This window comes from Gorilla gorilla, chromosome 11 (genome assembly GCF_029281585.2).
Source record: "Gorilla gorilla gorilla isolate KB3781 chromosome 11, NHGRI_mGorGor1-v2.1_pri, whole genome shotgun sequence".
Lineage (NCBI taxonomy): Eukaryota > Metazoa > Chordata > Mammalia > Primates > Hominidae > Gorilla > Gorilla gorilla.
In genome coordinates this window covers 134,801,731-134,822,635 of record NC_073235.2, presented here as the reverse complement: position 1 = coordinate 134,822,635, position 20,905 = coordinate 134,801,731, and the positions used below count along the sequence as shown (strand labels likewise).

At 40.6% G+C, this 20,905-nt stretch overlaps 1 protein-coding gene across 4 annotated transcripts in view; it reads right to left on the bottom strand.

The window, feature by feature from the left end:
* The window catches only part of DIS3L2 (DIS3 like 3'-5' exoribonuclease 2), a 365,113-nt gene that overhangs the window by 200,919 nt on the left and 143,289 nt on the right, over window positions 1–20,905 (bottom strand). Inside the window, exon 7 of one of the 4 annotated variants that reach the window (XM_063695282.1) lies at window positions 12,207–12,265. The exons of the other annotated variants lie outside the window; for them this stretch is intronic. Coding sequence (XP_063551352.1) covers window positions 12,207–12,265 — 59 coding nt within the window. The remainder of the gene's footprint in view (window positions 1–12,206; window positions 12,266–20,905) is intronic. 4 annotated transcript variants of the gene reach the window in all.

The following is a 20,905-nucleotide window of genomic DNA, read 5'->3' as shown; positions in this document are numbered from 1 at the left end:
GGGAGCAGTGACAGGGGTAAGAATAGGGGAGGGGGACAGTGTAAGCACAAGCAAGGAGATGGTAAGGAAGCCATTACAATAATACCCAATGTTCCATTAAGGCACTGTCGGATAAGGTACTATCTCATTAAGGCACAAGGATGGAGAGAAGTGGGTACTCACATTCATTTGTCTCAGCAACCCCATGAGGAAAGTATTATTATCTTAGGGGTTTTTTTTTCTTTCAGAAACCCATTGCTTGTTAATATCCTGAGTTTTAATGAAAAGCAACCAGCAATTCAAAGAAGTAAACTAACTTATCCCAGGGTTCATCCAAGGAGATGGTTAGTAGAGGGGCATCAGAACCCAGTCTAACTCCACGTCCAAGCTCTTCCCACCAAGGTACGATGGGATCTGGAAGAAAGATGGGTGCATGTGGGTGGGTTCCAATTAGGGTGGGAGGGTTGTGGAAAATTTTATAATTCAGTTATAGACAGTGATGGGTTTTAAATTTTAGAAGCTGCCTAATGATAAACAGGTCTCCTTATATAATTTCACTGCTTCCATCCATAGGCATGACAGATAGCATGAGCTTTGGAGTCACAAGATCTAAATTCAAACCTAGATCCTATGAGCTTGAGCTATGTGGCTCCAAACAAATAAATTACTCTTTGTCTCTGAATTTCCTCCTTTTCCCACTGGAAATTATGAGTTATGTTTACATGTAGTGTCCTGGCACAAGTATATTTTTTAAAAATTGTTAGCTACTATTAATGTTTTTATTGTTGTTGTTGTTGTCTCTTGGAGTTTTGTTTTTGTTTTTTGTTTTTGAGACGGAGTCTTGCTCTGTCGACCAGGCTGGAGTGCAAGGGTGCAATCTCAGCTCACTGCAAATTCTGCCTCCCAGGTTCAAGTGATTCTCCTGCCTCAGCCTCCCGAGTAGCTGGGATTACAGGCACCTGCCACCACGCCCGGCTAATTTTTGTATTTTTTAGTAGGGACAGGGTTTCACCATGTTGGTCGGGCTGGTCTTGAACTCCTGACCTTAGGTGATCCACCCACCTCGGCCTTCCAAAATGCTGGGATTACAGGCGTGAGCCACCGTGCCTGGCCTGTAGCGAGTTATGAGTGAATCCAACCCTGTTATTTTGGACACAACTGGCAGGACAGGACAATGGCAGCATTACAAAATAGGTCACATTTCCTTGTCTGTAAAATGTAACTTACCCTAAGGAGTTAATGGGAGGATTAAATGAAATTAATATCTGTTAAAGTGCCACAGGGGCTAAAACACAGTAAGCACTCAGTAATTGTTATATATATAAATTGCTGATATTTTTCTGTGTGCCTGGTGTATGCTGTGCAGAGTAAGGAGGAACAAGAGAAGGTACTACATAGATAGGCAGAGGCCAGTTAAACATTACAGAGTTTGGATTATCACAAAGGCAATGGGGAGCTATAGGAGAATGGTGGCAAAAGGCTGACATGATTAAAGTATTGGGAAGCTTAGACAGGTTTCTGAACAGGGAACAGATTTAGGAAAAGTGAGACTGGAGGCAGGAGGCCAGTTAATAGGTCACTGCACTAAATCAGACTAGTGGCCAAGGGAATGGAAGGTCCTGGCTAGAGAGGTATGTAGAAGGCAAAACTGGCAAAATTATAATATTTAGATGCTAGTGGGGAAGTGGGGAGGTATATGAGGTAGAGTAGGGTGTGGGAAAGACTGCCTGATTTCCTTATAACAGAGCTTCCTTACCAGCAGCATAGACATGACCTGTGAGCTCTTAGAAATGCAAAATAAAAGGCACCGTCCATGACCTACAGACTCGGAGCCTCTGGGGTTGCGGGCCAGTACTCTGTAGCTTCACGAGCCTTCCAGGTGATTCCAGTGCACACTAAGGCGTGTGAGCCACCACTATAGATTGATGAGGAGCCATCACAGGAAGAGTATTTCAGTGCAACCAAGAAAGGATATAAATTCAGTCAGTTTTTAGTTTAAGGTATCAGATATTAGATCTGGCACTTCAAAGAAAGGTCTGGGCTGGAAACAGAAATAAGGGAGTCACCTGTGTACAGACAGCAAATGAATGAGTAGACTCTTTCCCTGGGAGATTGTTCAGAATTAGAGGGGAAGAGAACCTAGGACAGAATAGTGGAGAACATCAACATTTAAGAAAAGGAAAAGTAGAAAAGTTTGCAAAGGAAACTGAGGTGTGGTCAGAGGTAGGAGAAAAATCAGGCTAATATGGAATCAGAGAAGACAAAGAAAGAAAGTATTTCAATAGGGAAAGTGTAGTCAGCAGTGTGGCCTTAGTGACAAGGTCACAGGTGGCCCTAGTGAGACTAATCTGAATGAAGGAAAAGTGAAGTCAGAATGCTGTGCCTGGGAAATTGAGTGGGAGGCAGACTGTGGGAATGAGGGTGTGGAAGAAGCTCAGGAAGTCTGGCTGTGAAGGATTGGAATAATACAGGGTGGAAGCTGTAGGGGGAGGACAGAAATCATGACATGGCTTTTAATATTTTATTTTTTTAAGATAAGGGAGGCCTGGACATGGTTAATTGCTGATGGGAAGGAACCAGTAAAGAAGGTGTGGTTGAAGTGGGCACAATTAGGAAAGGGAGGGGTCCCTGGACAGGAAGGGATGTGATCCAGAACCCAGGGGAAGGGTTAACTCCAGCAGAAGGACAGAGAAACGCCAACTTCATTGTATCGAAATAAATGCAGGAGGGGAGGAGATTAGACATAAGCCATTTGTAAATCTGGTGGCTGTAAGCTGCAGGGGATCACAAAGGGGTCAGCTTTTGTTTCCTCTGAAACATCAAAGCCAAACACATCTGCTGAAAGTGCTAGGGAAGGTAGAGAAGACCCACTATGTGCAGAGCTCTGTGTTCCACAATGCCAGGGGAGGCCTGAAAGCAAATGACATCCCAAAACAACGGCCTTGAACATGCCAGGCACTGTGCTCAATGCATTCAAACTAACCACTGGTAGCTTGTCATTGAGCCCATCACCTGCACTTGGCACTGTGTTAGGTGGTTTACATGCATACCACATTTAATATTCTCCAACAGTCCCACGTGGTAGGCAGGGATTATCATGCTGGTTTTAGAGATAAGGGAACTTATCTCTAAAGGCTCACACATATCAAATAACATGCTTGCCCATGGTGACCAGCTCGGAAGTGGCTGGGGCAGGATTCAAACCTAAATCTCATGGATGCCAGCACCTCATCCTCTTTCCACGCTGCCACACTACCTTCAGAATCCAAACAGCATTGATGGGAGTGAAAATGGAAAACATGATTCCTAAGAGTTATGCCTGAGTGACAGATACTGCAAGAGTCAATCAACTTTATTTTGAACACATTTCAAATTTGGTGTCACAATGCAACATAAGCATAATGAGGTCCTCTGCCTAAGCCAGGAATATGGTTCTACATCTTATGGTAGAGGCTGGGTATATTAATTCTATGATAACATCATCTGAGAGTAGATAAACTGGGCAGAGACTGGGGGGGAAAAAGCCTTAACATATTAGAGCGTAAGATGAATAAAGGAATGCAAAGGAAGCTGATACCCAAGGAATAAGAGAGGAAAAACATCCTTTCACTACCCAATTTCCCTTCATTGTTCTAATTTACAGATTGGTAAGAGATTAAGAAAGGTGATACATATTTTGGCAAGATTTGGTCACCCTCCTCTTTAAGCTGGCCATGCAGTGGCTTCAGATTCCTGAGTTGGACCTGAGCCTTGGATACTGTGGCTTTCAGGCCCAAACTGGAGTCCCTCACAGGGACTCCTCCCATTCTCAAATGGGGCTTTGCACTGATTCCCATTCCCAGCTATTAACTGTATTAATTACATCTTCAACACTCTTCTGCTTTTCCCTGAGCACTCTCTGCTCCAAATCTTTCTCTTGCCCAGGAGAAACCACTTTTAAATTTCTCTACTGAAGTTTTAATTGACTTTTAGTCTGATGGCTCCCCAAAGACCCAAAATGTAGGTACATACACTTATATGCTTCCATCTCTAGCTGGCTTTAACTGACTGATTCTGCATCTTACTCAACAGATGAATGATTCCTCCAAGTTTAAGCAGACTTCCATCTGAATTTTTCTGAAAGAGGCCAAGCTTCACGTCTTCCTGTGATGTGATCATGTCAACACTAGAAATATGGTGTTTACTAAAGTCCGACAGGTGTTTCTCTACCCATCTTCTAAGGACTAGATAGTTATCCACTAAAACTGCAAAAAATAAAAAAGGTGTTAAGTCATCTGAGCGAGTTAAGTAGAGACTAGCCTCAAAGCATGGGAAGCTAGACTAGATGAGTCAAATTGGGTCTGCAAGCCCACATATATGAAATACATATCATATCTCTCTTGTGTTCCAAGCCTCTTAAAGCACACTCAATATTTCATTCTCTTGAACATCTCCAGCAGCAATAATGATATCCAGCCTACTACTCAACAAAAGGGAAATAATTAAAATGCTACTTCCCCAAGAGCCAGTCCTCTTTTTCAAATCATTTGGTGTGACCTGAAAACAGTAGGACTACCAAGTGAATTAAGGGAAAAGAAGCTAGATAGATTAAAGGAGAATAAATTCATTTTTACAGATAGCATCATTTCTGAGATCCACGAAGGCCCCTAGGAAAAACACAAAAATGCACTACTCAGAAACAGCTAATGTTTGATGCATCTTTGATGGAAAATTGCTTCTCTTTTACAAGGTAACAAGCTTCAGCTCTAAGTGCAAATCAGGCTAACATGGACCACTCCAGCCAGGTTACATAGACATGAATGAATCACTGCTTTTGATGCCAAATTGGCAAATCTGAACGTTTTACAATGGATGCTATATGGCTATTGTGGAGAAAAATACTCAGGAATTAAACATGAGAGCAACTGGCTTGGTCCTTCTTTAGTTTCAAAGGGTGGAAAGAAGGAGTGCCTTCTGCACAACAGTTGCTAAATACAAGACTGTTGTGGGGTTGCAAGTGGATGATTAAAGATGAGCAAAAACGGTTACATGAGAAAAAAGTTTTTAAGTCAACTGTAAAAACACCAGCCATGAATTGTAAACTGGAAAAAATACGTTGTTATAAAGAAGACTCACAAAAGGAAAAGATCACACATTTGGTTGGAAGAAATAAGTAAAGGCTGATAGAGGAACCATCTGTGACAAGCAGACTCTACTATGGTCCCCAATAATCCCCCACCCTCTTGGTCTTCATGCCCTGTATGATCACCCCTACCTGAGTGTGGGCGGGACCTGGGACTTGTTTCTAACCAACGAAATATTGCAGAGATGATGGCCTGTCACTTCCATGATTAGCTTCCATAAGACAGTGACTTCCATCGTGCCAGCTGACTCTCTGGATCTGATAAAGCATGCGGCCACATAGAGAGGCCGGCCCATAGAGCAGGCAGCGGAGGCAGCAAGGAGCTGAGGTCATCAGTCCAAGAGCCCACAAGGAACTGGATCTGGCCAATAATCACAAAAGCCTGGAAGCAGATCTTTCCCCAGTCTGCCTTCAGAAAACTGACACCTTGACTACAGCCTTGTGAGGAACTCTGAAGTAGGGGACCCAGAAGGGCCCTATCCAGATTCCTGACCTACAGAAACTGTGAGATAATAAATGTGTTGGTTGAAGCCACTAAGTTTGTGGCTATTTGTTACACAGTGAGAGATACCTAATACACATATAAAATGACAGTTTACATTTGAAGAATGGGAGGCCTTTTCACAGGAGATGGGGAACTAGGTGGCATTCATGTCAGAAAAGATAAAGCACAGCCACACAAGGACAGAAGAGGAAAGGGAGTGCTCAGGAACAATACGGAGCCTGGTTAGGCTGGCCCTGAGGTCTGAATGGGCAGATGCAAGAGCAAAGGTTGGAGAGGCAGGGAAGAGGCCCCTGGTGGGCAAGGGGAGCCAGAGAGTCATTAAAGCTCATCACTGTCACCATGTGGTCTGAGAACCTCTGCAGGAAGATTCATTTGACACTTGCTAGTTCAAGAGGTAACAGGCTTCAAAAAATGGTTTGGAAAATTCCCATAACGAAATGCTACGCTTTACTCTTTTTAAGGTGCTTTCCCTTCCATTACCTCACTTGATCTATGCAAGAATCATCTGATTTACGTAAGAACCTGTGAAGTAACCAAGACAAGTATTTATTATGAAGGTTTCATACAAACAAGGAAAATGAAGCACTAAGAGGTAAGAATGACTGGCAAAAGCTCTTGTTTAGTACTGTTTTGTCCTACTAAGAGTGCTGCCACATTTTGTTGGATCCCCCTTCCCTGATGGAGAAGTGAACAGAGCTAGCCAGGCAGGTTTGGATCCTGGCCCCACTGCACCAGGGTCGGCCCAGAGAGCATATTCATATCTGGAAGAAAAGGTGCAATGAGGCCTGGGTGAACTGCAGAGTCATGGGTGCAGTAGTCTAAAGTGCAGAAGCAGGTACCAAAGGGGCTCTGAAACAGGGCTGAAATGAGTGTCGGAGCCAAGGGGAGCAGCCACATGAGGGTTAGCTAGCTGAGGAGCAGAGATGTGGGACTTCACAGTGCAGTTGAACTTTTGTTCAAGGGACTAGACAAAAGGTATGAAGTGTGGACGGCTGGTTCCACTTACAGGGACAGGGGTGGCATATTCATTCTTTAACGTTTTGAGTTGGGTGGGGTTTTTGTTGTTGTTGTTCTTTTTGTTTGTTTTTTTGTTTGTTTTAAGCATTATCTGAAAACCAGGGACAGTTTTCAATTGTAAAATGTTAAATAAGATCTGTCCTTAATGGCGGACATTCTATAGCCAGAGTAGGACAGCTGTCAGTTCCCTCTCCCCATTCAGAGCCACACGACCCAGTTTTTAGCCAATAGGCTTGGCTAGACTCTTCAATAGCTTTTTAAAAATCTCAACAGGTTATAACCATCATTACTCCAAGCCTATTAGTCAGGCAAAGATTTCCCTTGGCATGTTGTTGCATGACTTGAAAAACCTAGTTGAGAATTCTCTAAGGAGAACGGGAATTATTTAGAGTGATCCAAAGAGGAATCAACGACAGTAGGATGAACTTGTAGGCAAGGATAATTCCACATAGTGACCATGAAAGGGTCTCTAACAAAGGAAAAAATACATAAACCTTAAAGACACGGGTAAAACACCAGTTACCCAAAAGGCTTCATTACTCAACTGAATAAACCCAGCATATGCTGACCAAAGGGATGAAAAGGGAAGAGCTACTTGACTGGCTCGAGCCTTCCCTTCTTGAGCTCTGAAGACCTGAAGCTTAACTTCACAATAGTATTCATCTGTTTTATTTATTTATTTATTTATTTATTTAAGACCAAGTCTCACGCTGTTGCCCAGGCTGGAGTGCAATGGTGCAATCTCAGCTCACTGCAATCTCCACCTCCAGAGTTCAAGTGATTCCTGTGTCTCAGCCTCCTGAGTAGCTGGGATTACAAGTGTCCGGCACCATGCCAGGCTAATTTTTGTATCTTTAGTAGAGACAGGGTTTTGTCATTTTGGCCAGGCTGGTCTTGAGCTCCTGACCTCAAGCCATCTGCCCACCTCAGCCTCCCAAAATGCTAGGATCTGTAATCCTGTGTGTGAGCCACTGTGCCAGCCTTGTATTAGTCCGTTTTCACACTGCTATAAATAACTTCCCTGACATGGGGTTATTTATAAAGGAAAGAGGTTTAATTGACTCAGAGTTTTGTAGGCTGGGGAGGCCTCAGGAAACTTACAATCACAGTGGAAGGCAAAGCTTCTTCACAAGGCAGCAGGAGAGAGAAGAGCGACAGAGGAACTTCCACTTATAGAATCATCAGATCTTGTGAGAACTCACTATCACAAGAACAGAATGGGGGAAACCGCCCCCATGATCCAATCAACTCCCTCCCTCGACACATGGCAATTACAATTCAAAATGAGATTTGGGTGGGAACACAGAGCCAAACCATATCATTCACAGGCAAATAGCCTGAGAATCTCAGGAAGAGAGAAGTGAGAATGAAGACATAAAACATCCCACGTGGAGCTGATTCTCAGGTTCCTGAGTATACTGTACATTCATTCAGTAAATACCAAATTTAACTTTTCTCTTTCAATACATTCTTATGACATAAAGATTGAATGCAAAAGCGGCTGACAGACTGATTCCAAATAATTGTCAGAATTAGGTTTGTTTTTCTTTAAAAAAAAAAAAAATCTTCAATCACCTGACACCTGCTAAGGGAAACAGAGGCATTCCTTTGTTCCTTGAAAGTAATCATCCCTTTCTTCTTACTTCCTGCTATGGTTTGAATATTTGTCCCTTTCCAAAACACATGGTGAAACTTAATTCCCAATGTGGCAGTACTGAGAGGTGAAGCCTTTAAGAGGTGATTGGATCAGGAGGGCTCTGCTCTCATGAATGGATTAATGGGTTATCATGGGATTGGAACTGGTGGCTTTATAAGAAGAGGAAGAGAGACCTGAGCTAACACATTCAGCTCCCTCTGCATGTGATGCTCTGTGCTGCCTAGGGACTCCGCAGAGAGTCCCCACTGGCAAGAAGGTCCTCACTAGATGCAGCCCCTTGACCTTGGACTTCTTATACTCCATAACTGTAAGAAATAAATTCCTTTTCATAATAAATTACCCAGTTTCAGGTATTCAGTTATAACCAAGAGAAAACAGACTAAGACACTTCCAGATACTTTTCTTCTAGGTTTTCTTCAAGGCTTTCAAAATCTTTACCAGATTTACTTCTCAAACACCCTCCCCTATGCCTGAGTTTTCTGTATCTTCCAGCTTGTGCTCTGGTATTATAGGACAATGATTACTTCGGGTAATTCAATCATAGTCCACTTACTCAACAATCTCATTGATTTCCCATAGCTTGACAAGATTCACGTGTATAACTCTCACCACCCTTCCTATGGGTCTATACTTCTATTTCCAATTGCCCACTGGATGTCATAACCTGAATGTCCCCTATGAAACTCAAATCAACATATAATCACAACCTGAATCCATGGTCCTTCTTACCCTTGGTCTTTTTTTTATTTTTTTCACTAAAGAACATCAGCACCACACAGTTGCTAAGCTAGAAACCAAGTTGCTCTCATTAATTAATCCTTCTCTGCCTAAGTCCTATATCAGATCTGCCGTGGAACCATGTCAATTCTAGTTCTGAAATGTCTTGTTCATCTATTATTTCCTCTTTATTCCAGCGCTGTTGCTCTTAGTCAGGTCTTCCAGCATCTCTAGTCTTTGGGGTGGGGGGATGGGAATGGGAGGGACGGGAGTCTTATTATTACTTGAATCAGTCTACCTGAGCATTCAGGGATCAGAGATTTTAAGGATAATTTGGTGGGTAAGGGAATAGTGAGTCAAGAGTGCTGATTGGTTGGGTCTGAGATGAAACCATAGGGAAATGAAGCTGTCCTCTTGCCCTGAGTCAGTTCCTGAGTGGAAGCCACAAGATCAGATAAGCCAGTTTATCAATCTGTGTGGTGCCAGCTGATCCATCAAGTGCAGTGTCTGCAAAATATCTCAAGCACTGATCTTATGAGCAGTTTAGGGAGGGTCAGAATCCTGTAGCTCCAGCTGCATGACTCCTAAACCATAATTTCTAATCTTGTGCCTAACTTGTTAGTCCTACAAAGGCAATCTAGTCTTCAGGCAAGAAGGAGGTTTGTTTTGGGAAAGGGTTGTTATCATCTTTGTTTTAAACTGTAAACTAAGTTCCTCCCAAAGCTGGTTCAGCCCACTCCCAGGAATGAACAAGGATAGCTTGGAGGTGAGAGGCAAGATGGAGTTGGTTAGGTCAGCTCTCTTTCACCGACTCAGTTACAATTTTGCAATGGTGGTTTCAATCCCTCCCTTTGGGTTTTATAATACCTTAATCTTAAGGTGTTGGCTAATGAAGATGGAAAAAGGGTGAAGACCATTCTAACTTCTTCCTGCTATCAGAGGCATAGTGGGAATAGGTGTAGACCCTAAGATAAAAGGAGTGGAACCACTTTGCAACTGTCTAAGCATATTCATGCAGGCCTGGCTGGAGTTCCAAGACTTGCATGGCAAACGTGTTAGTACTGTCACCTATAGTTTTAGTACCGCATAAGGGAACAGCATACTATAAAGTAAATACTGAGTACTGGAATGAGCAGTGCAATTCCCAGTTTTAAAAGTAAAGATTTGAAAGCTTTGATTTGGAGACTTATAGCCCACAAAGAATTTAGGACATAGTCCAAGCTGCAGGAAAAACTCAAGGACAGCTAGGAACAGGTGTATTATAGTTTTTCTTTTGAAGCATAATTTTTCTCTCCAGCATCTCTAGTCTTAATGGTTCCCGGCCATGCCCCAGTTTCTCCCCTTTCTAATGACAAGTCTCCTTTCTGTAACAACCTTGGATGACTCTTCACAATCCAGAGCTCTAAGCAGCCATAGATAATTCTGCAAAACCTCACCACAGCCCATTTTTTTTCTAGCCTCCTTTCCAGACTCCCCACTGTGCATCCTGTACTAATCCCACTATAGGTATTACTCTACCTACCATCCAGCTCTGTGACCCTGTTCATACCAAGAATATTCTTCATCCTCTTTCACTTGGCAAGCCCTACTCACCCTTCAAGGCCCAGGAAATACATTGTCCTCTTTTTTTCTCTCCCTTTTTCTACCATACCTCCTTTTACCTTGTCCCCCTTCCTCTCTGAATGGTCCCTCCTTCTGCCTGCAAATCTGTTCCTCTTGTCTACATGCCACTGTCTACAGTTGCTAGAGCCTCTGTTCCCTAACAACTTTGTTTCCAGCCCTAACTCCATGTGACATCTCAGCTCCAGAGCTCTCAAGCCATGAAGAAAAATACCTAGTGGATCACTGGCCAGTCAATGTGTTGGTTTTCCTTGGGACAGGAGTCTACTCATGGTCTAAGCAAGGCCCTGGGGACAAGAGCAGACTGTATTTACCAGTTTAGTAAGGGGACTTCCCACTAAAGGAGCTACAGCAGGCAAGATCCAGAGCACATCTGTTATGGTCTCTCCTCTTAAGGACTAAGTGCACCCGAAGACTAGTATCCAGATTTTACTTTGTATTCACTTTTCTTTCCCCAGCAAGTAACATAAAGCCTGGTGTGTGTATAAACCCACTCAGGCCCCTATTTTTAAAGTTGTAAAATAACATAATCCTCACTTACATGTAGTTTGAGGAAGGATAATGGCCTCCAGCCCCATGAAAACCTTGGGATCTAAGAAGAAAATTGATTCGTCCAAGTTACCTGGCAAGCAAGCAGCAGAGTGGAACTGGAGGTTGTTCACATCATCTTTTACCACAAAGAAGCCCTCTCCCTCAATTACAAAATTTGTTCATGACAATGCCCATCAGAAACTCAAAAGCCTTATATAAAACATGAAGTCTATCAGTACCTTTGTATCTGCTTAGTTGCTCTTGGCTGAAATGACAGAAAATTCAACTCCAACTGACTTACACATCAAAGGTGACAAATTAGCTCATGTATTTGGAAGTGCAAAGGTAGGCAAGGCTTCAGAGTTAGTTGATCCAAGGTTCACTAATGGCCTTAGATCTAATGTAGGAGCACAGATTTGCTTCTGGTTCTTTACTCTTCTATATATAATACTTAGCAAGTCATACGATAGCTGCTAATAGCAGTAAGGAATAAGTGTTGCCTTGTTCATATCCATCAGGAAACTACTTACACCACAGAATTCCAAGCAGGATTCAGCCTGACTGGACTGCTTAGGTCATCGGCTTATGGGAAGAGGCAATGGTCTCATGTTATGACATCTCATAAAGTGACCACTAACCACATGTAGCTATTTAAAATTAAATACGATTTAAAAATTAAATTTATTAGTCACATCAGCCTTATTCAAGAGCTCAAGAGTCACATGTGGCTGGTGGCTACAGTACTGAACAGTATAGATTAGAACATTTCCATTGCTACAGAAAGTTCTACTGGTGCAGGCAACGAAGTATACTAAGCAAAACTTGTATAAGCCAACCAAGACCCAGCTTGGCAACTGGGATCAACTTTGCCCAAAGTACAAGGAATCTGGGGAACAAGCAGATATCCAGACGAAAATCGGTATACATATGAGAAAGGGAAAAGGGAAGCAAACACTAGATGAACAATGTCCATGATGTGCTCTTTAAAAAAATATGATCTATTCTAGAAATTGGCTGCTACTACTAGAGGTACAAGTATTTTTCTTTAATGAACTCACTGACTTCCTGTGGGATACTGGATAAGCCCAGGAACTTCTCTGAGACTCAATTTCATTGTCTGTAAAACAGAAGGGATGAACTATATCAGTTGTTTCTAAACTTTTAAGCACAGCAGTTTTTTAATAAGATCTTTTTAAATTTGCCCAGGATCTCACATTTTGAAGTATTTTTAGTAACAACTACATCTATAATTAATTTCCTATCCTTTTTAAATATCAAAAACATATAACTGTTAATTAGAGCTTCTGGCCAGCAGGCAAAGTCAATGTAACTACAGTGGGCTGGTACCATTCACATAGAAAGTAATCTAAGTTGATCTTGCAGTCTTATTAAAAGCACATTTACCATTTTCTTTTTTTTTTTTTAATTTCCAACTTTTAAGTTCAAGGGTACATGTGCAGGATGTGCAGATTCATTACACAGGTAAACATGTGCCATGTTTGGTCACATGGTGACCATGGTGGTCCGCTGTACAGATCATCCCATCACCCAGGTGTTAAGCCCAACATCCATTAGCTATTTTTCCCGATCTTCTCCCTCCTCCTACACCACAACCTCTGACAGGCCCCGGTGTGTATTGTTCCCCTCCCTGTGTCCATGCATTCTCATCTTTTAGCTCCCACTTACAAGTAAGAACACACGGTATTTGGTTTTCTGTTCCTGCATTAGTTTGCTAAAGGATAATGGCCTCCAGCTCCATCCACATCTCTGCAAAGGACATGATTTTGTTCCTTTTTATGCTGCAAAATATTCATAGAAAATGTGTGTATGTACCACATTTTCTTTATCCAGACTGTCATTGATGGGCATTTAGGTTGATTCCATATCTTTGCTATTCTGAATAGTGCTACAATGAACATACGCATGCATGTGTCTTTATAACAGAATGATTTATATTCCTTTGGGTATATATCAAGTAATGAGATTGCTGGGTCAAATGGTATTTCTGGCTCTAGGTCTTTGAGGAATCGCCATACTGTCTTCCACAATGATTGAACTAATTTACACTCCCACCAACAGTGTAAAAGTGTTCCTTTTTTCTCCACAGCCTTGCCAGCATCTGTTGTTTTTTGACTTTTTAATAATAACCATTCTGAGATGGTATCTCATTGTGGTTCTGATTTGCATTTCTCTAATGATTAATGATGTTGAGCTTTTTTTTACAAATGTTGGCCACATGCATGTCTTCTTTTGAGAAGGGTCTGTTCACGTCCTTTGCCTACTTTTTAATGGGGATGTGTTTTCTTATAAATTTGATTAAATTCCTTATAGATGCTAAATATTAGACTTTTGTCAGATGGATAGTTTGCAAACATTTCTCCCATTCTGTAGGTTGTCTGTTTACTCTGTTGATAGTTTCTTTTGCTATGCAGAAGCTCTTTAATTAGATACCATTTGTCAATTTTTGCTTTTGTTGCAATTGCTTTTGGTGTCTTCATGAAATCATTGCTGGTACCTATATCCTGAATGGTATTGTCTAGGATTTCTTCTAGGTCTTTTATAGTTTAGGGTTTTACATTTAGGTCTTTAATCCATCTTGAGTTGATTTTTGTATATAGTGTAAGGAAGGGGCCCAATTTCAATTTTCTGCCAGTTCTCCCAGCACCATTTATTAAATAGGGAATCCTTTCCCCCTTGCTTATTTTGTCAGGTTTGTCAAAGATCAGATGGCTGTAGATGTACAATCTTATTTATGGGTTCTCTACTCTGGTCCATTGGTCTGTGTCTTGTACCAATACCATGCTGTTTTGGTTACTGAATCACTGTAGTACAGTTTATTTTTATTTTTATTTATTTATTTATTTTTATCTTTTTGAGACTGAGTCTGGCTCTGTCGCCCAGGCTGGAGTGTAGTGGTGCAATCTCGGCTCCCTGCAACCTCTGCCTCCCTGGTTCAAGCAATTCTCCTGCCTCAGCCTCCTGAGTAACTGAGATTACAGATGTGTGCCACCGAGCTAATTTTTGTATTTTTAATAGAGATGGGGTTTCACCATGTTGGCCAGGCTGGTCTCAAAATCCTGACCTCAAGTGATCCGCCTGCCTTGGCCTCACAAAGTGCTGGGATTACAGGCATGAGCCACCGCCTGGCCCCTGTAGTATAGTTTAAAGTTGGGTAGTGTGATGCCTCCAGCTTTGTTCTTTTTGCTTGGGATCGCCTTGGCTATTCAGGCACTTTTGTGGTTCCATATGAATTTTAAAATAGTTTTTCTAATTCTGTGAAGAATGTCAATGGTAGTTTAATGGGAATAGCATTTAATCTAAAAATTGTTTTGGGCAGTATGGTCATTTTCACAATATTGATTCTTCCTATCCATGTGCATGGAATGTTTTTCCATTTGTTTGCATCATCTCTGATTTCTTCGAGCAGCGGTTTATAGTTCTCCTTGAATAGGTCCTTCACTTCCCTTGTCAGCTGTATTCCCAGGTATTTTATTCTTCTTGTGGCAATTGTGAATGGGAGTTCATTTGTGATTTGGCTCTCAGCTTGCCTGTTGTTGGTGTAAAGGAATGCTAGAGATTTTTGCACACTGATTTTGTATCCTGAGACTTTGCTTCAGTTGCTTATCAGCTTAAGAAGCTTTTGGGCTGACACAATGAGGTTTTCTAGATATACAATCATGTCATCTGCAATGCAAACAAAGATAGTTTGACTTCCTCTCTTCCTATTTAAATACCTTTATTTCTTTCTCTTGCCTGATTGCCCTGGGCAGAACTTCCAATACTATGTTGACTAGGAGTGGTGAGAGAGAGCAACCTTGTCTTCTGAGGGTTTTCAAGTAACCTTGTCTTATGAGGGTTTTCAAGAAGAATGCTTCCAGCTTTTGCTCATTCTGTATGATATTAGCTATGGGTTTGTCATAAATAGCTCTCATTATTTTGAGGTATGTTCCCCTTCAATAACTAGTTTATTGAGAGATTTTAACATGAAGAGATGTTGAATTTTATTGAGGGTCTTTTCTGCATCTATTGAGATAATCATGTGGTTTTTGTCTTTAGTTCTCTTTATCTGATGAATCACATTTATTGATTTGCGTATGTTGAACCAGCCTTGCATCCCAGGGATGTAGCCTGCTTGATCAGCTTTTTGATGAGCTGCTGAACTCGGTTTGCCAATATTTTTTTTGAGGATTTTTACACTGATGTTCATCAAGGATACTGGCCTGAAGTTTTCTTTTTTTGATTTAACTCTGCCAGGTTTTGGTATCACGTTGATGCTGGACTCATACAATAAGTTAGGGAGGGGTCCCCTTTTTCAATTTTTTGGAAGTTTCAGTAGGAATGATAGCAGCTCTTCTTTGTAGAATTCAGCTATAAATCCATCCGGTCCTGGGCTTTCTTCGGTTGGTAGGTTATTACTGCCTCAATTTCAGAACTCAGTATTAGTCTATTCAGGGAGTCAGTGTCTTCCTGGTTGAGTCCTGGGAGGGTGTATGTGTCCAGGAATTTATCTATTTCTTCTAGATTTTCTAGCTTATGTGTATAGAGGTGTTTATAGTATTCTCTGATGGTTATTTGTATTTCTGTGGCGTCGGTGATAATATTCCCCTTATCATTTCTTTTTTTTTTTTTTTTTTTTTGAGATGGAGTCTCGCTCTGTCGCCTGCCCAGGCTGGAGTGCAGTGGCGAGACCTCGGCTCACTGTATCCTACACCTCCTGGATTTAAGTGATTCTCCTGATTCAGCCTCCTGAATAGCTGGGATTACAGGCATGCACCACCACGCCCAGCTAATTTTTGTATTTTTAGTAGAGACGGGGTTTCACCATGTTGGCCAGGCTGGTCTCAAACTCCTGCATCAAGTGATCTACCCACCTCAGGCTCCCAAAGGGCTGGGATTACAGGCGTGAGCCACTGCGCCCAGCCTACCCTTTACCATTTCTGATTGTATTTATTTGAATCTTCTCTCCTTCTATTAGTCTAGCTGGTGGTCTATCTATTTTATTAATTTTTTTCAAAAAACCAGCTCCTGGACTTGTTAATTTTTTGAAGGGTTTCTCATGCCTCTGTCTCCTTCAGTTCAGCTCTGATCTTGGTTATTTCTTCTCTTCTGCTAGCTTTGGGGTTTGTCTGCTCTTCGTTCTGTAGTTCTTTTAGTCGTGATGATAGGTTGTTAACCTGAGATCTTTCTAGCTTTTTGATGTGGGCATTTATTGCTATAAATTTCCCTCTTAACACTGCATTAGTTGCATCCCAGAGATACTGGAACATTGTATCTTTGTTCTCATTAGTTTCAAAGAACTTCCTGATTTCTGCCTTAATTTCATTATTTACCCAAAAGTCATTCAGGAGCAGGTTGTTTAATTTCCATGTGGTTGCATAATTTTAAGTGAATTTCTTAATCTTGAGTTCTATTGGACTGCACTGTGGTCCGACAGACCGTTTGTTATGATTTCAGTTCTTTTGCATTTGCTGAGGAGTGTTTTACTTCCGATTACGTGATCAATTTTAGAATAAGTGCCATGTGGCAATAAGAATAATATATATTCTGTTGTTTTGGGGTGGAGAGTTCTGCAGATATCTATCTATCAGGTCCACTTGATCCAGAGCTGAGTTCAGGTCCTGAATATCTTTGTTAATTTTCTGTCTCGATAATCTAATATTGTCAGTGGGGTGTTAAAGTCTCTCGCTATTATTGAGTGGGAATCTAGGTCTCTTTGAAGGTCTCTAAGAGGTTGCTTTATAAATCTGGGTGCTCCTGTATTGGGTGCATATATATTTAGGACAGTTAACTCTCCTTGTTGAATTGAACCCTTTACCATTATGTAATGCAACTCTTCTTGTTGAATTGAACCCTTTACCATTATGTAATGCCCTTCTTTGTCTTTTTTGATCTTTGGTGGTTTAAAGTCTGTTTTGTTGGAAACTGGGATTACAATCCTGGTTTCTTCTGTTTTCCATTTGCTTGGTAAATCTTCCTCCATCCCTTTAAAATTTACCATTTTCATTCAGTATTATAAAACAGTATTTGTAAATAACATAAAGTGCCCCACTAAGAGCCATTAGGGGTAGAGTATCACATGTCAACAAGAGTACATGATCTTGTAGGACCCAACCAGGGCCAGAATTTTATTATTTCTATGGCAATGTAATGTAACTGTAAATAGATATGGCCCTGAGTCAATACCTTGTCATGAGCATGGACTGGACTGATCTGGAAAGTAACACAGAGTGGGATCAGTAGATGGACTGGGAAGAAAGAGTCCAAAAGTGGCTAGAATCTAGAGAGCATGGAAAAGGAAGTAAGGAGAAAATGATACCATTACTCAGAGACCCTTTTCATTACCAGTAAACCCAAGGAAAATGAATTATAAAAAAGCCCAGGGAGCCTAGTATAAAGCTAAAACTGCAGAGCAAGCAAGAGAGTCAGGAACACCATATTGGAAAAGGTGCCGGAAAAGCCATGGGGATGATAGGCACAGGGGCCTTCAAGTCTTCACTCACCTCCAACAAAGGAGAAGGACAGGCACACATAGTGACTGACATGTTGGAAGCCTGGGAATCCCTGTTTCCAGATAACAGGATGAACATTTTTGAGACATTATTTCCTTTCATTTAGGTTTCCATCCCAACAATTTTGTGCTAAAAGTGTTAGCAAGGCTGATGCTTCTTGCTAGCTGGAAGAGGCAGAGTGGGGCAGAGTATATTCTATAAAATAAGTCCTTTGTAATGTTAGAAAAATGTTCTGAAACCCAAGCTGCCATGTGTCAAAGAGAAACTAGGCAAGTAGGTAGGAAGGACTCCAGGATTTTAAAAAATGGGAAGAGAAAGAAGTGAAAAGGAAAAGCCTGAAAAAGAGCTGGGCAAGCTCCAGTTATATTTGAATAAAGAACAGATGTAATCATTATTATTTCAAGATTTTCTATAATACATCAACATTTTCAGTTTCTGTTAACCCCCCTAATAACCAAGTATTTAATAACCAACAAAAATCCCTTTTTTAAAAATCTCACAATCCTCATAAAGCTAAACACAGAATTACCCTATGACCCAGCAATTCTACTCCTATATGACTTAGGTATAAAAAGAATTGAAAACAGTGACTCAAACGGATAGTTGTACACCAATGTTCATTTCAGCATTATTCACTATTCAATAGCCAAAGGTAGAAATAATTCAAGTGTTCATCAACATGGATGGATAAACAAAATGTGTGGCTGGGCATGGTGGCTCACATCTGTAATCCCAGCACTTTGGGGGGCCAGGGCAGGTGGACCACTTGATCTCAAGAGTTTGAGACCAACCTGGGCAACATGGTGAAACCCCATCTCTACAAAAAATACAAAAATTAGCTGGGTGTGGTGGTGCCACCTGTAGTCCCAGCTACTCCAGGAGGCTGAGGTGGGAGGATGGCTTGAGCCCAGGAGGCAGAGGTTGCAGTGAGCCGAGATCACACCACTGCACTCCAGCCTGGGGAACACAGCCAGACCCTCTGAGTCTTTGTCTCAAAAGCAAAAAACAAACAAACAAAAATACCAGAATTCAGTATATACAATATAATGGAATATTATTCAGCCACAGAATAGGATGTTCTGATACACACTACAACATATATGTGCCTTGAAAACATTGTGCTAAGTGAAAATAGCCAGACACAAAAGAATATTGTATGATTCCACTTATATGAAATCTCTAGAATAGGAAAATTTATAGAGAGGAAGTAGATTTGTAGTTATCAGGGGTTGGGGGAGAAATGAGGAGTGGATGGTTATTGGTTACAGAGCTTCTGTTTGGGATGATGAAAAGGTTTGGGAAATAGTGGTAGTGGTTGCACAACACAGAAAATGTAATTAATGACATTGAATTGTACACTTAAAAATTGCTAAAATGGCAAATTTTTTTTACCACAATGAAAAACAAATTTAACCCACAAAAGTTTCTGTGTGTTATAGAGACTCCAGGGCAGGGGACAGTTTGATAAACAATACCTACTGCGTTCAGGGAGGGAAAGCCAGGTGGCAGGAAAAGAGAACAGGTAGGCCCTCGTCCTCTGACAGTCTCTTAAAAGAACTCTCAGAATCCAGGAGTTACTCAAGGAATTAATTTGACACTAATGACTCATGAAACTGCATTTCCAGTTCACAGACCTCTATCATGAACTTCTATTTCTGTATTAGAACTGTATTTCTAATTAAATATGACCATCTCAGATTTACCATATCTAAAAGAAATTCCTTGGTAATAAAAACAGTAGAAATTATTTATAATAAACAAAAATGGCAGAAATCTATTTCCATTAAAAATTAAACAGATTAAGTCACTAGCTAGTGTTAAAAAAAAGGTGGTGGGGGGGACCTGAAAGGGGTTATGATCACAGATACAGATGAAACTAAACAACTGAAAATACTTCATATAGCTCTATTCTAATACATTACAGTATGTGCTCAAAATGTATTATTTTCCTGGAAAATATAATTATCAAAATACATGCAAAGAAAATTTAAAGAAATCAATAATCACTAGAGATTGAGAAAGTTGCCAACTAAACAAAGCTCTAGCCCATGTTTCAATTATGAGTTCTTCAATTGCTTCAATCATTGAGAATATGTGATCACTCTCAACGCTACTGTAACTATTCCAAGGCAATGAGAAAAGCTCCCCAATTCTTCCTACCAAGTTACAAAAACAAGAAGAAACTGCAGACTAATGTCACTTTTTACTGTAAATCCAAAAATCATGAATAAATTAGCAAACACAACTGAATTACATGTTAATGCATGCTACATACCATGACTAAATGAAGGTCATGGTCAGATGAGGAATGCAAGAATTATTCAATATTATACGTCATCATGTTAACAAGCCAAAGGGAAAAACAGCATCTTGAAAGAGGCTCAAAAGGCACTTGAGGAGAATTCAATATCTATTCCCAACAGAAACTTTTAATATAAAAGAGGACATTTGGTTAACTTGGTCTCAAGCCAATAACCAGCATTGTGCTTGAGGGTTTAATATTGGAAGCATTCCCATTAAAGTCTGGAACAAGGCAATCACCACTATTATGCAACACAGTTCTTAAAGTAATGGCCAATGAAATAAGGTAATAAATAAAAGGTACAAAATTAGAAAGGAAAAGACAAAATTACACCTAGAAAATCAAAACAACCAACTACAAAATTATTAGAAATAATCAGAACATTCAAGCAAATGAACGTTTCACTTTTACAAAAGTCATTCTGTTTGACTTTTACAGGAGGTTCATAAAAACAATCATGTTTACAAAATTACTTGAAGGCTTCATTAATTTTCACAAGAATTTCTCTTAATCCACTGTTAACTCAAATAAGTTAAAAATCTTTACTCAAGATTTTTATTTTACTACCACCTTGTGTGACACACTGGCATTTTTAATGGGAAATAAAATTGTGACTGGCCAAATAAAAGTAATTTTTAGAAAAAATACCCAGCTGAAAACAGCAGTCCTGACTATATTTGTATTGAATAAGCAATTATTATTTTATGCTTTAGAGTTACTTCAGGGCCAAAGATGGGATGAGCAATGCCAGCTCTTGAAATCCACACCAAACTGTAGAACACAGCAATTTTTCTCTTTCACCCAATGTTTTATTTTAAAGATTTTTAAATTTACTAAAAAGCCGAAAGAGTGATACTATGAACACCTATTGATTCACCAATTAACATATTGCTACATTTGCACCCATTCTCTCTTGATTTGTATATACACGTGTGTTTGCACACAC